This window comes from Narcine bancroftii, chromosome 12 (assembly GCF_036971445.1).
Source record: "Narcine bancroftii isolate sNarBan1 chromosome 12, sNarBan1.hap1, whole genome shotgun sequence".
NCBI classification, from domain to species: Eukaryota; Metazoa; Chordata; class Chondrichthyes; order Torpediniformes; family Narcinidae; genus Narcine; species Narcine bancroftii.
In genome coordinates, this window is record NC_091480.1 from 96,014,139 (window position 1) to 96,030,039 (window position 15,901).

The 15,901-nt window shown below is 43.8% G+C and overlaps 1 protein-coding gene across 2 annotated transcripts in view; it reads right to left on the reverse strand.

Annotated features, from left to right (window-relative positions):
• Positions 1 to 15,901, reverse strand: part of LOC138746699 (formin-like protein 1) — a 167,742-nt gene that overhangs the window by 7,085 nt on the left and 144,756 nt on the right. The window contains exons 24-27 of one of the 2 annotated variants that reach the window (XM_069905012.1): positions 12,866 to 12,967; positions 11,038 to 11,142; positions 10,319 to 10,442; positions 7,783 to 7,895 (exon numbers count right to left, since the gene is read on the reverse strand). In XM_069905012.1, coding sequence (XP_069761113.1) covers positions 7,804 to 7,895; positions 10,319 to 10,442; positions 11,038 to 11,142; positions 12,866 to 12,967 — 423 coding nt within the window. In that variant the 3' untranslated portion in view covers positions 7,783 to 7,803. The remainder of the gene's footprint in view (positions 1 to 7,782; positions 7,896 to 10,318; positions 10,443 to 11,037; positions 11,143 to 12,865; positions 12,968 to 15,901) is intronic. The other variant, XM_069905011.1, reaches the window with a different exon arrangement.

Genomic DNA, 15,901 nt, shown 5'->3' on the forward strand with positions numbered 1-15,901 from the left:
TATTCATTTTGGGGGAAGTAATAGGAAAGCTGAGTATTATTTAAATGGAGACAAGCTAGGGAGTGGGGAAGTGCAAATGGATCTGGGTGTACTTGTTCACCGGTCACTGAAGGCTAGCATGCAGGTTCAGAAAGCTGTGAAGAAGGCAAATGGAATGTTGGCTTTCATAAAGAGGGGTTTGGAGTATAGGAACAGAGACGCCCTTCTGCAGTTATACAGGGCCCTGGTGAGACCCCACCTGGAGTATTGCGTCCAGTTCTGGTCTCCAAACTTGAGGAAGGACATACTAGCTATAGAGGGTGTGCAGCGCAGATTTACAAGGTTAGTTCCAGGGATGGCAGGGTTGTCATATGTAGCAAGGCTAGAAAAACTGGACTTGTATCCATTGGAGTTTAGAAGGATGAGGGGGGACATGATTGAGGTATAGAAAATCATCAGGGGGATAGACAAGGTGAAGTCTGATTACTTGTTCCCAATGATGGGGGAGACGAGGACTAGAGGGCATAGTTTAAGAATACAGGGTAGGCCCTTTAGGACGGAGATGAGAAAGCATTTTTTTACCCAGAGAAGTGTGAATCTGTGGAATGCTCTGCCACAGAGGGTGGTAGAGGCGGATTCGCTGACTATGTTCAAAAGAGAGTTAGATAAGACTCTTGTGGGTAACGGAGTTAAGGGTTATGGGGATAAGGCTAGAAAGGGGTACTGATGGTAATGATCAGCCATGATCTAAAATGGCGGTGCTGGCCCGACGGGCCAAATGGCCTACTCCAGCTCCTATTGTCTATTGTCATTCGGCTGCTGGCAAACGGTTTCTGGAGACCAGTTAGTAGGACCAGGATTCTTGAGGGTGCTGATGGTGAACAGAGATCCCATAGGGTCTTGGATGCGGACAGCTTCCTAATCTCTTGGGCGGGGGAGTTCAGTAGCAGGGGTTGAAGAGGATGATTTAAATGGCCTGAGCTGGGGTTTACTATTGGAATGGCAGGAGGCTGCAGTTTCGGAGGTTACAGTGGTGTCGGAGGCAGTGGCAGTGAAGGAGGAGGTGGAGTGGTTTATGGATGCTCTACATATCTGAAGGGACTCTCTTGTCTCTCCCTTTCTTGTCTTGATAGTGGTTCCATTTTGTGTCTCTTCACAGGGAAAACAAAGGTTCATTTTGTGAACACGACAATAAAGGAATCTTGGATGTCAGTCTTGTTTGTAACAGAATCATCGATTTGAGGGTCTTTGGGACTTGGGGGTTAGGACCCATCCCAAAAGCCTGAACAGAAAATCTGCTCAGACATTCTACTGTGGGAGTGCAATGAGGACAGAGGTTTGGCCTTTTGGACGTGACATTACAACAATCCTTGCCTTTGTAAAGCACATTGAACATAGCAAACCATAAGACTGTTACCCATCAAAAAGCCACACAGATTGTATTGGAACAGATAACCCAGCAAAGGCAGGTTTGAAGGAGCATGTTTAATGACGGGCCAGTGGTGGAGCAGGTAGAGGTACTGCCTCACAGCTCCAGCGGCAGGGATTTGCTCTGAACCCTGGGCTTTGTCCGATTGGAGTTTGCACGTATTCCCCGTGGCTACATCGGTTACATCCGAATGCTCCGTTTTCCCTCCTACATCGCAGACTGCTGGTGGCAAGGTTAACTATAAATTTTCTGGGCAGGAGAACTGAGAGGGTGTTGTTGGGCATGCGAGAGAGAATAGGTGATAGAGAAATAAGTGAGGGAAGAGAGCTGATGGGGATCGCACTGACAGCTTGGTTTGACCTATGGAATGAACAGACTCCCTCCATTATGTACAGGAAAGAAAGGAATAGAGTTAGGGAGGGAGAGGGAGCTGAAAGGTGGGGGGGGGGGGGGAGGAATGGTCAATTAAATGTGAGAAGCTCCTAAGGTCAGAAATAAAGGGCACCAATAGCTTACAGAGAGAGAGCTACACATTAATCAGAAGAGGTCATCACCAGAGCGCATTATTTACAGGGACACAAACTCAGATGTAGGGACTATTTGAACTACCATTATCAAGAGGGGGTAGATGGAGAGCACGTCATTACTAGAAGATACTCACTAATTAAGGCAAGGAATCCAGACAAGTATACTAAAAACATCATCGTCAAGGAGTCATTTACTTTTTATTAATGACTTACGAAGTCCACAGTGTCTGACTGACCTCCAACTCTCTGATGCTAAGTATAACATATAATAGTGAATTATAATTTTGTTCTGCTTCATGCACACAAACTTTATTCTGGCAAAGAAGTAAAATTTATTGATGGCCATCATTTATCAGCTCATGTCCCTTTAATTTCAAGGATGAGAGATCATTCCAAGAACCAGGCACAGATGTTAGGCTCTCTACTTCCACCACCTGATATCCTGAAGAAATGTTAACTGGAGTGAAAATCTAAATGCATTTTCTGCTCTTTATTAATCCCATCTCCCAGCTGTAAATCAAACCAGTAGAACCATAGGACATTACACCACAGGCCCTTCAGCCTATTATTTTGCCTAGTCCTACTGACATGCACCCTGTCCATAGCACCCTTACCACTCCCATCCATGTACCGATCCAAATTTTTCTTAAATGTTAAAACTGAGCTCGCATTCACCAATTCAGCTGGCAGTTCGTTCAACACTCTCTGTGTGAAGAAGTTCCCCTAAACTTTTTTCCTTTCACCTTTAGCCCATGCCCTCTGGTTTGTATCTCACCTATCCTCAGTTGAAAAAATCTACCTACATTTACTTGAGCCAAATGATGGAGGAATAGCTGGGAGAATGTGGCTCCGGATCCGGCTGTGGGTGTGTGTGAAGTGACATTCAGGTGGCAGCGCTGAAGGCGCTGTTCTGGCACTTGAAGGGTCCACAGCGGGGAGAGGCGCCATGGAGCAAACACCGTCTCCTGTCGACTGTGGCCGTAGTCCTGCCCGCTTTCAGGTGCCTAGGGGGAGCGCTCGGAAATGGAGAATACACCCACCCGAGGAGGGTTGGGTAAGTATTCCTCAGGTCAGGGACCTCCGCTTTCAGGTGGCCTCTCAACAGCCGCATTCGGGTAATTTAGGCGGCTTTACATTGGAGTATTCTGGCCACCTGAAAGCGGCTTCTGTCTATCCCCTTCATAATTTTAACTAGCTCTATCAAATCTCCCCTCATTCTCCAGGGAATAAAGTCATTACTTGTTTAACCTTTCCCTGGAACTCAGTTCCTGACGTCCAGGCAACATCCTAGTAAGTCTTCTCTGCACTCTTTCCATCTCATTGATAGATTTCTTGTAGTTAGGTGACCAAAACTGCACACAATCCTCCAAATGTGGCCTCACCAATGTCCTATACAACTTTACCATAGCATCCCAACTCCTGGAAACAATTCTTTGATTAATGGAGGCCAAATTCAAGAGAATGAATCAGAGCTCCTCATCTGCCCTAGGATCCTGAAGGAGAACAGATCACGTGTATAATCTGCATTGTCTTCTGATTTGATTGGGTCTGTTCCTTCTGGTCAAAAAGACTGAGTACCAAAAAAAAACTGATGTGGTTAGCAAAAGAACAGAAAAAGACAAAAGAGGAAGAACTTTAAGAATTGAATGGTTAGAATCTGGAATTTTATTCCCAGACAGGGTGGTAGAGGCAGACTCAATGCTGTGATGTAGGACATAAGGGGGAGGGTGGGGGATTGGGAATGCCGGCATTGTTCTCGTGGACACCAAACCTTGTGCTGTACAGCGTCTGGCCGCACAGTTACTATCCTACCAGGTTTATGGAATTCTGCTTAACATTCAGCTTCATTACTACATCTTAACTTTGTGGCACCCACGAGAAAGTTTGCAAATGCCGTGATTGCAGGAAAAAGACAGAAATGATGGAGGAACTCAGCAGGTCTTCCGCATCCATAGGAGGTAAAGATACATTTCAGACCTGAGCCCTTATTCAAGATGACATCAGTAATATATCTGTACCTCCATGGATGCTGTGAGACCTGCTGAGTTCCTCCAGTATTTCTGCGTTTTTAGTGCAGCTGGCAAGAAACCTTGGATTCTCCCAGGAAGCTAAAAATCATACCAATAAGATGAACTATAGGGGGTTTAATCAAATACAGCATTTACAGTGCACTCCACTGGATATGAGATGTATCACTGAACTAACCCCTGGTAGAAAACCTGGCTGGGATTTGACCTGAATCGGAGTGTCCATCACTTGGTTTGTAATTGTGTCCATTTTGTTATCAAGTCTTTGCCAATGTAGATTTCTGTTTCAGTTCATGTTTTCCATGTGCAGATTTACAATAGTTGTTTATATTTTTTTTTACAAAATACGGGTTTATTTGCCGAATGTTCTTGATGTGAAAGTACAGCTAATTTATAACAAAATCTGAGTGACTGAAAGCACAAGGTACTGCAGAGACCTGAAATCTAAAGACAAAACAATCTGCTGGACAGACTCAGTGGTCCGAGCACATCACTGAGGGGGTGGGGGGGTGAGCAGGTTTGTCAACGCTTTGGGTTGATTCCCTTCATCATTTGGGTGGCATGGTTAGCGCAACGACCCAGACTCGAATCTGTAAGGAGCTTGTATGTTCTCCTCGTGACCTGCGTGGGTTTTCCCTGGGTACTCCGGTTTCCTCCTACCTTTCAAAACGTCCACAGTTGTAGGTTAACTTGGGTGAAATTGGGCAGCATGGGTTTAAGTGGCCGGATTTGACTCCTACCGTGTTGTAAATAAATGTAAAGGGGGAGAGAACCAATATTAGGAAGAGAGGATGGGAGGAGAGAGACAGGGACCAGTAGGGTATTGGCGAATTATGACAAATAAATCAGAGTGTTTCTTGACCCAACATCAGTCGGTCATATTATACTTGCAACTTTACCATAAAGGGATTCCTATCATCTTTGATAATATTATCGATTAATATTGCAGTGTTCAGACCAAGCTGCAGAAAAAGACTCATCACAGAAGTACGAATATAGAAGTTCAGTACACAGACGTGTTGTCCCAACATGAAACCCAATCTGATTTGACCTGATCTCAACACATCAGGTCAAATGTTTCCATCTCCGATCCATTCCTGACCAACCACACGACAAAATCCAACCCACATTGACCAAACCATTATTTAGTATGATCCAGTCTTTGTAGCCCACAACTGTGACTAATCCAACCTGAGACCTAACTCTCAGATTGAAATCCATGGTCCAGTGCAGTTTAATAGGCCCCCCATTAGTACACAAAACCCACCCGGACACCAACACACAAAGCCCACCATGATGCCCAGCATGTGTGATCCATACTGAAAACTGAGACCCAACCCGATACATCTCCAGAAGGATCACAGAGCCACACAGCACAGAAGAGGTTTTTTCAGCCTAACTCAACCATGCCGACCAAAGTATAACTCTGGGCTCAGACCATTTGCCTGCATTTGGCTCGTAATTGGGAATAACCCTCAAAAAGATGAGGTGGCATTATTCAGCTTATTAGAGTTGATGAAGTAATCTCACACACCATGCATCTTACCTCGACGTGTCCCATCTGGCAGGTTGCACTCAGCAGAGAGGAGAGAGCACAAAGCAGACAAGCAGCACACAGAGGCGGTAAGCAAAGCCGGCGACAACAGCAGCCCCAGCGATAGGTAGCAGCACAGAGCAGCTATCAGGCACCAGAAATATAGCACTCAGAAGCAGAAACCCCAGAGAGTTACAAAACATCACTGCAAAACATAATATTCAAAAGGTACTGATACAAGTAGCATGGTCACTTTAGATGGAAATAAATGAAATGGAGCTGGCACTCTAACATGCCCTGTATCGTTTTTAGCCAGTGAGTGAATGAATGAATGAATGGTTTATTGTTGTACACACAAGTACAGATGCAATGAAAGTCTTAGTTTCAGCAGTTTCCCAGATACATAAAATACGTGAACAACAGTTTCAGTAATAATATGAAGAGGAAAAAAATAACTAAGTATAAAGGGAAGAGAAAATACAAATGAATACTAAATATTCACAGATGTCGGTAGTGCAGACCTGATTTTGTTGGGGAAGAAATGTCATGGTTGGGATAGTATGGGCAGGTTCAAGAGCCTGATAGCATTGGCTGGGAATGAAAGGAAATAGTAAACATTATACCTTTTGGAGGAAATGTCAACAAACTGCAAGTTGCCACTGATGTGAAGTGCATTCGTCACAGGATACAAGAGATCTCCTGCATTTTGTACCAACGGTAACAGCAACCAGAATTTATTGCGACTTTGCAAAACATCTCAGAGCAGTTTACAGAAGCAAAATGGAACTGAAAGCACGTGAGCAATAACTGGAGACACCTCAAAGGATGGTGAAAGGACACCTTAAAGGGTGTGGCTGGACAAAGCCAGAATTGAAAAGGTGGAGGCATTTTTGAAAGGCTTGAAGTTGAATGTCAGGGGACTGGAAGGGATTTGGAAAGAGGATGAGAATTTTAAAACTAACGCACTGTGGAGTGCAAATGGAAAGCAGAGGGTGGCTGGGAAATGGGGCAAGTTCAGATCACAGAGGTGGGGAGAAGGTTGGAAGAGGACTCTTTTATATTTGTCAAAATGTGCAAGGGTTTAGTGTTAGATGAGCTGTGGGTTAAGCCTCCTGTTTGAAGCTGCTAGTTCCAGCAGAGATGTGGTCACACCACCACTTGGTTCCTTCTGACCATTTAACATAAAGATCAATACTACATGGAAGCAAATCTTTCAACCACTAATTCCCTGCCAAACAAATGTCCCATTTTTAACACTAATCCTAAGGTAATGTTTTTCTCCTTGTATTTCCATCAACAACTCCATCCACCGTTCTCCAAATTCTACCCCTCACCAACACACCAGAGGCAATTTACAGTCACCAATTAACCTATGCCTTTGGGATGTGGGAGATAACAAGAGCACCTGGAGCAAATCCATGGTGGTCACAGGCAGAACATGCAAACTCCACACAGATAGCACAAATCCAGTTGCGCGATTTCTGCTCTGTACCACACTGCCGCCCAAATAGGATGGATATTTCTGGCCAGAAAAGTGCGTTTTAATCTGAAAACTGGAGTATAAAACTATGCAATTTCTGTAGAGAAATGTTCTCATTGATACAAATGAGAAAAATGTTAATCCACAGTCACTCTGAACCTTACTTTTGGCTATGCAACCCCCCCCCCCCCCCCGCCACATGCTCTGTCTGTAAGGAGCTCATACATTCTCCCATGTCTGTGTGGAATTTCCCTAGGGGCTTTGGTTTCCTCCCACCCTTCAAAATGTACAGGGGGTTTGTAGGTCAATTGGGTATAATTGGGCGGCATGGGCTTGCGGGCCGATTTCCATGGTGTATGCCTAAATTTATTTAAATGTGCTGTGGCCAGCAGGGGGAACTGGAGGGTCCCCATTGAGAAGAGTTGATGCAGTTCATCAACACAAGTATTAATGCAAAAAAAAATCAATCTGGGATGCATTCAGCACATTGAGAGAATTAGAGACATGAAAGGAATTGTTGAGGAATAAGGTTGAAAACTTCCAACTAGACACTTTTCTATGAATGCTTTTGAAATTATGCACATTCCACACTAACAATTTATAGCTTGTGGCTAATTTATTAGCACTTTTAATAAAATTTATGGATCCCATGAAATCACCTAAAGGATACAAGGCAGATTTTATGTGGATTCACGACATTGAACATAATACTGGCTTCATTGACTTGTGCACCATTTACATGCAGGTGAGATGATTGGCCCCTGCTGACATGCTAATGGCATGAAACACGAGAACAGCTCAGTTACCTAGTGAAAGTACGGAGCTCACTAGGGCGGACTCTCATCATTAAACGAGGCATCGTACAAGAGTCGAGAAGAGCGTTTGCCAGTCCGTGCAGTGAAGGGGACAGTCTTCAATGCTGCCCAGCCGAGTCCCAGCCAGGAAGAATGGAGGGTGGGGGGGGGGGGGGGGTGGGGAGTTTGAGAGGGGAAAGGAGGAAGAGTGACAGGCAAGATGAGAGGTTGGGGGGAAGAAACAGTAGGAGGCAGGAAGGGAGGAGAAAGCAGGGGGGGAGAGGGAGGATGGGAACCAGGGAGTAGAGAGGTGTAGGTAGGGGTGGGGGGGGGGGATGGGGGAAAGAGAGAGAGAGAGAGAGAGAGAGAGAGGAATGGAGGATAAAGGAACAAGATTTCACAGTGGGTGACAGTTTAGAAACAATAATGCAGAAGAGAAAGTTGGGTAAGGGGGAAAGGAAAAAAAGTGGGTGACAGGCAAGGAGCAGGGAGAGAAATACACAAGAGCAAAGGCAGTGAGAGTTGCAAAGGCAATTTTCAATTAAACAGTTCCAGCAGATAGTGAGAAGGATTCAAAATGATTCTCACACCATAGGTTTGAAACAATTATTGCACATGAATGTTGAACATGGTACTGAGTTTTACAAGGTCATACACTTGTCATCAGGTTCTTGTTACAAGCTCACCATATTGATGACTGTCATCAAGGAGACATGTCTACTTGACTACCCCTCACTGTTTTGCAATAATTTGCAAATCAAGTGTAATTTTGCACTTGACTATTCCACCTGCTTATCAGCTCAATAAGATTCTGCCTCAGGGAAAAGATCAGGGGATCTCTTGGTTAGTTATTAAGCTCAATATTCATTCTTTCCAAGTTTTAATTTTTAATTTTAAATGAAGGCCCTTACGATCCACGAACCCATGCCACCCAATTATACCAAATTAATCTACCAACATGAATGTTTTGGAGGGTAGGAGGGAAATTGAGTTTCCAGAGACTTAATCAAGGCTTGACTCTCTGACCCATTAACATTAAGTGAATTTCTGCCACCCCTGGACTGTTTGAAAGGACATACAATCAAAGCATTTAGAGGCTTCTAGATAGACACAAGAGTATGGAGGGATACAGATTATCTGCAAGCACCAAAGCTTTAGTTTAATTTATATATCATGTTCAGTGGAGGCACGTGGACTGAAGGGCCAGTTCTTCCATGTTTGGCTCATAGACTGACTGATATTACAGGACGTGATTAGTAAGGGTTATGGGAAAAGGCAGGAGAATGGGGTTGAAAGGAAGAATACATCAGCCATGTTTTAAATGACAGAACAGACTCATTGGGCTGAATGGCCTAATTCTTCTCCTATCTCTTCTAGTCTTATTAATCAAACTCCAACAATTAGGGCCCCGATTGCAAACAACAACAGTGATTTAGATTCACAAAATGGTACCTTTGCTTCTTTCTTGTTTTCTCCACAGTTTTTAAAGGCATCGAGAGCCTCATTTTTTTTCTGTACTACTTTCTATCTATCTGATTGGATCCAGATTGGACCCTATCTCTACTACCAAATAATTTTATCCAGGCAGCTGGAGTGTTCATCTGTAAAAGGCACTGCCATTGGCAGAAACGTGTTGCAATCTGACCAATCAGACCCTCAATGATCGACACAGTAGCATTGGAGATTAAAGAAATTGGTCCCTGACCAATTTGTTCCTAAAGCCTTGTTCCACCACTCAGATGGCTATTGAACCTCAATTGCATTTGCCCACCTTTCAAAATGACCAACAATCTTCAGTAACCAGAATCCAATGATCAGTCTTTAAAGTTCCAATGTCCCCTACCAAGCACTGAAAACATCATGGCCCAGAACCACAGTTGTACAACACAGAAAATGGCCATTTGACCCAACACATCCATGTTGATCTTTTTGCCCATCCACATTAATCCAATTTGCCTGTATTACAACTGTATCCTTCCATGTCTTGCCCATTTAAGTGTCTGTCCAAATGCCTCTTAAACATAGTGATGATGTTTGATTCTGCCACCTCCTTTGGGAGTGAGTTCCATTCTCTGTGTAAAAGAAGACCCCTTTTGAAAACTCCTCTCACCAGTCACCTTCACCTTGTTTTTGATAACCCTGCCATGGGAAAGGGATTTTGTCTTTGTTGTTAGAAAGAACTGCTGTCAAGTTATCTCACAGCCAGCATGAGAAAACACTGTGTTTGTTTGTTTGGTGGGGAAAGAGATTCAGGTCGACAAAACCATCTCTTTCAGAATTACTCCTTAATTTACAAATAAACTATTTATGAATTTTCAGTACAATACAGAACAACTTCTCTGCCAGAATTCAGAGCACAACACGTTATACCCATGATAATGCATTGTACCAAACTGAATTTTGATCTATGGAGTTTTGTTTAATGAACGCATGCCCCAACTTTTGTAAATCGAGGAGTACTTTGATTGGTCTTTTATGTTTTTCCTGCCCAGATGATTTGAAAAGCTCCCCCCCGCCCCCGCCCCCACTCCCTGACTGCAGACATTACCTGTGATAATATCTTCAATTGCTCCGTCCTTGCCCTCATAAACCATCCTCTCTTTCCCCATCTGTTTCTTCTTCAGCTCGGCCATGAGGTCCATGTGAGGAGCCTTATTCTTCATGGGAGCAGGCTGGAGGGGAAGTGGAGAGTTTAGTTATGAGGGTTGTGCATCGGAAGCTGGAATTAACAGAATAAGCAACTTTTTAAAAATGGAAGACAACTTGAAATTACCTACTTTTAGAAGGGCATCAAAGATTCTGGGGAGAATGCTGGGCAGTGGGGCTGAGTGGGAAAATGGATCAGCTCATGATTAAATGGCTGGATGGGCTGAATAGCATATTTCTGCTTGTAGGTCTTTTTAGACAAACAGCATGGTAACAGGCCATTTCAGCCCATGAAGCCATGCCGCCCAATTTACATCCAATTAATTTAAACCCCTGGCATGCTTTGAACAGTAAGAGGAAACTGGAGCCCCCAGAGAAAACTCAAGCAGACACGGAGAGAACATACAAACACCTTACAGACAGTGTGGGATTCGAACCTACCACTGTTCAAAATGCAGCGGGTGTGTAGGTTAATGGGGTGTAAATTGCGCGGCATGGACTCATGGGCCGAAATGGCCTGTTACTGTGCAGTATGTCTAAATTAAAATTTAAAGTTAACCTTGAACAAAAAGAGATCGAAACAACTGCCAAGTGATAAAGGATTCCAGTCAGAGACCTCACCTTCACGTCTGATTGTCCTTTACTGGAAGGTGAGTTTTTATCCCCGGGGTGCTGGACGGCCAATTCCTCCTGCTTCCTTCGCACCTCGTTTTCCAGCTCAGCTTGCTGAGAAACGCCACAAACAAAACAGCCATCAGTTAATGGAAATCACGAACACACAGATGGTGAAATGAACCAGAACATTCTGGAACTGGTCAGCAACTCAGTCTGCACCCATGGAAAGAGAAACAGACACACTTAAGGTAATGGAGAGACATGTCAGCGCGGATGTGGGGTGCAGAATTGGCCACAGTGCGAATCCCTGTCACTGAAGGTGAAGGCATTCAGTGAAGCAATCTCCCAGTCTGCGTCCAGACTCTCTGATGTAGAGCAGTCCACAATGGGACCTCCGGATGCAGTGGATCACTCCTGCGGACACACCAATGAAGTGCTGCTTCATTTGGAATGACTGTTTGGGGGCCCGAAACATGACAAGGGGTGGGCTCAAGGGTGGCACTTCCTGCGGTCACAGTGGAAGCTCCCAAGCGGGCGATTAATAGGAAAGGATGAGTGGACAAGAGAGTCATGGAGGGAGCAGTCCCTACAGAAGGTGGAGGTGGGAAGTGAGGAGAAGATGTGTCTGGTGGTGGGATCATTTTGTAGGTGGCAGAAATTACGGAGGACAATGTGTTGGATGTGGAGGCTGGTAGCATGATAGGTAAGAACAGGAGAATTCCTGTTTTTGTTGAGTCTCGGGGTGGAAGGGGCCAGGACAGATGAGTGGGAAATGGAGGAGCTGTGTGTAAGGGCTGAACTGATGGTGGTGGAGGGGAAGCCATGTTTTTGGAGGAAGGAAGAATTTTCAGATGATCTGGGCTCAAAGACCTCATTTTGGGAACAGATACGATGAAGATGGAAAAATTGAATAAAATCCTTGCAGGGGTCTGGAAATGAAGAAGTGTCATCAAGTTATTTGTTGGAGTTTGTAGATTTGTGAAAAATGTCTGTAGAAAGCTTGTCTCCCAAGATGGAGAAAGAGAGATCAAGAAAGGGGAGAGTGTCACCGTAGAATGACAAAGCGAATTTGAGGTTGGGGTGAAAATTGGCGGTAAAGCAAATGAAGTTGACAAGCTCATCGTGAGTGCATGAGGGCAGCACTGATGCAGTCATCAATATAGCGGAGGAAGAGTTGGGGGCGGGGGGGCTCTTTCCTGTGCAGGCTTGCAGCATGGATTACTCCATAAAGCTGACAAACAGGTAGGCATAGCTGGGACCCATGTGGGCACTCATGGCTACTCCTTTGATTTGGAGAGAGTGGAATGAGTCAAAGAAGAAGTTATTAAGGGTGAGAACAAGTTCCATAAGGCAGAGGAGGGCGGTGAAGGAGGGGGGGAGGGGGACAGGTTAGGTCTCTTGTCAAGAAAGAAACGGAGGGCATTGGGACCTTTTGTATGGGGGATGGAGATGTAAAGAGATTGGATATCCATAATGAAAATGAGGCGGTCATGTTCAGAGAATTAGAAGTCATTGAAGAAAAGGAGGGCATATGAGGTATCATGGATGTAAGTGAGGACAGATTGCACCAGGGGAGACAAAATGGAGTTAAGATAAGATGATACTAATATAAGGGGGCAGGAGCATGTGGAAACAATGGGTCCACCTGGATAATTGTGTATCTTGGGTAGGAGGTAGAACTGGGCAGTGGTTGGGTGGGGGGGGGGGGGGGAAATGGGAAACAATGAGGTTGGAAAGTGTGGGAGAGAGGTGACCAGAGGTGTCTAGTAAACTCAAGTTACCATAGATCATTCCAGCATTACTAACAGAAATTGCCTGGACTTCCATTCCATACCTTATAGGCTTTGATGAACCTCAGAAAGAATGGGAAGAATATACTTGGAGGCATTGTTTTTGTATCTTCACCAAAATAATCAACCACAGACTGGTAAGCTTCCTGTATAAGGAAGAATGGAAATAGAGTTAGACTCTGAATTAAAATTCAGACAGTAATGATTGACCACAAACTAGTGCAGAGGGAGGACTTGCATTTTTCATAGCGACCTGAAGTAAACAAAGACTGCCTGGATTAGCAGCAATTGCCAAATCTTTGACTTTTGCCATAGAAGACCAGCTATATCCAAGACTGTTACTTCTTTTAAACAGCACTTGAAAGCCGTATGTTATCTGTCTTTCGAGTGTAAATGTATCAAAGGTGGATTGGGGGTGGGGGGGTCTAAACTTATCCGGCTTCAACCTGCCAAGGTAGGTAGTATCAGAGGTGGAGCATATTGATGTGGGACTGGTCTAAAAGGGTGAGCCGTGTTGCCTGCTGCTGTGTTACACATCCCACCTCTTTTGCTTTGGGAAGCCAGCTTGCAGTGTACAAAGGGTTATTGACTGTTGCTGGGCCCCAGACCTGGACCGCCTTCCCTTATAGCACCAGCACTGGGCATTGCTGGCAAGACCCTGAGCACGGTGGCCTTTGAAGATTCCCTGCACTCTACCAGTACAACCAGGGAGGATCAAAAACACGCCCATTCCCTTGTTTAATTGTTAAACAAAGAACTTCCACTGCAAAGATACCAACAAGTACTACTAATCCTTATGGAATTCTTATGCACTAAGGTTTTGTCCTCGCTAAGAATAAATACAATTCCAGATGTTTGAACTCAGTTGCTATGAAATTGAGTGGGAGTGGATTTTCCTTCAAGCCTCAGGAGGTGAAGATCACCCACTGCCCCAATTGCAAGGTCAGCTTTCTGCTCCAGAGTGGAAGGGGCACAGCCAACTCATAGGGGACAACAGTACATTCCAGTTGTTCTGAGATGCTGGTCCTTCCCATATTAATTCAGTGGATAGTTGAAGGTCAATGACATTGAAGGAATGGAGTCACATATAGAGTAGGTCAAATGGGGGCAAGCAGACATTTCTCCCCAGGGGAACTATATACAGCAATCCAACCCCCAACTGTATGGCAACATCTGAAAGCAGGTTTTCAGACTGCCTTTGAGGTATGGGAATTTGATCATTTGTGGACTATGGACACTTGACCACCTCATTGGTCACACTGGGGCCACGCTACTGGGCCAAAGATTCGGAAGGCAGCAATTTGTTGTTACGCGAGCTCTCATTCACGCCAATGTTATGCTCCAGTCTGCAGGGTGAGCAGGCTTCTTCAAGGACGAGAAATTATAAGTTTCACAAGAAATAAATTGAAAAAGGTCAATGGAATGGTGAGGCAGAGGAGACTCCAGATACTGGAATCTGAAGCCAAACACACTCTGCTGGAGAAACTCAATGGGTCGGGCAGCATCAGTGAGAGAGGAAGAATGTGTTGGACTGGTGCCATTTACAACGGTTTTTCCAGACATCGATTCAGTGAAGATGATTAAAGAGATTTGGCTTAAAGATAATCCTGATCTTCAGTCTCCTGGCATTGCTGGGGGGACTTTGAGAGGGATTTTTATACGAAGTCAAACTGCTAGAAAAGATACTAAATTAAGGGAAGAGACAGAAGATCCCGTGGTCTCCAAGGAACAGCAAGACCCCATTATGCCTGAATCTACTTCTGTTGAAATGTCTGTTAAGGATCTTCAAGATAAGATATATTCTGTATTGAGTCACTTAGCTAATTTTGTGAACCCATTTATTTCCAAGATTAATGCGATGGCGGAAGCCATTAATGGAGCTTTTAAGCTTGAAACCATTGAAAGATTTGAAATGTGTGATCAAGGTTTAGTCGATGCACAGGATCAACTGCAAGATGAAAATAGAATAATTGAAACATTGCAGATCCAAAATAAAAATTTAGCAAAAAAGGTTGATTATTTGGAGAATCAATCTAGACGGAACAACGTGAAAATTGTTGGTTTGCCAGAAGGCATAGAAGGACCAGATCCAAGAAAATTTTTTACTGAATGGATTCCACGAGTGTTAGGACAGGATAAATTCCCTGAAGGTTTAATACTGGAACGTGCTCATAGAGTTTTAAGAAGAAAATCTTTTTCAAGACAGAATCCAAGACCTGTTCTGATCCGTTGTTTAAACTACTGTGACAGAGAGACAATTTTACGTACGGCTATTAGAAATGCCCAGCAAAATAGATCTCCTTTGATGGTTCAGAATAATCCTGTTTTCTTCTATCAAGATTTGAGTCAAGAAATTATGTTTCAACGACGCAAATTTAATTCTGTGAAAGAACGGTTGTGGAAAAAAAGACATAAGGGAACATTCAGGTATTCTGCAGTACTGAAGATTTTTTAGGATGGAAATCAGCCAAAGTTCTTTGACAATCCTAAAGAGGTTATGGACTTTGCTCAGTCTCTACCAATCATGCAGTTTCAGGAACGATGTAGTCCTTCAAGGTCTCCAAAGAGAGTAGAGATGTAAGATGGGATCCAGATTTTTAAAAGAAATGGAAGCAATGGTGACCGAAGTGGTAACGTTGATTTAAAAAATAATCTTTTATTTTTTTTTGAGAAGAGTTTAAATAGTTTAAATAATGATGATAGTTTAATGAAATGGGAGTTGGGAGAGGGAACTGGGTGGGCACTAGTTTCCAGAAGTCATCAGCTACCTGTGAGTTATCTCACACCCAATATTTTGGGGGAGTTACCGCTTTGGGCGGTTTAAACAGGAGGAGGTAGTCGTGACCTCTGACCTGTTTTTATTTTCTTTTTAATTTTTGTGTTAAGAAGTGAAGGTTTTTTTTATTATTTTTTAAAAATAAATACTTTTTTTTTAACTCTTTTTGTTTTCTGATTGTAATTGAGAGGGAATTAGGAGGTTTTTTTTCTCTCCTTTTTTTTCTCTTTTTTTTGGGGTTTTTTTTCTCTCTTTTTTAAGAGGATGATGTCACAGATAATAAGTCAAAAATTGAGGATGTTGA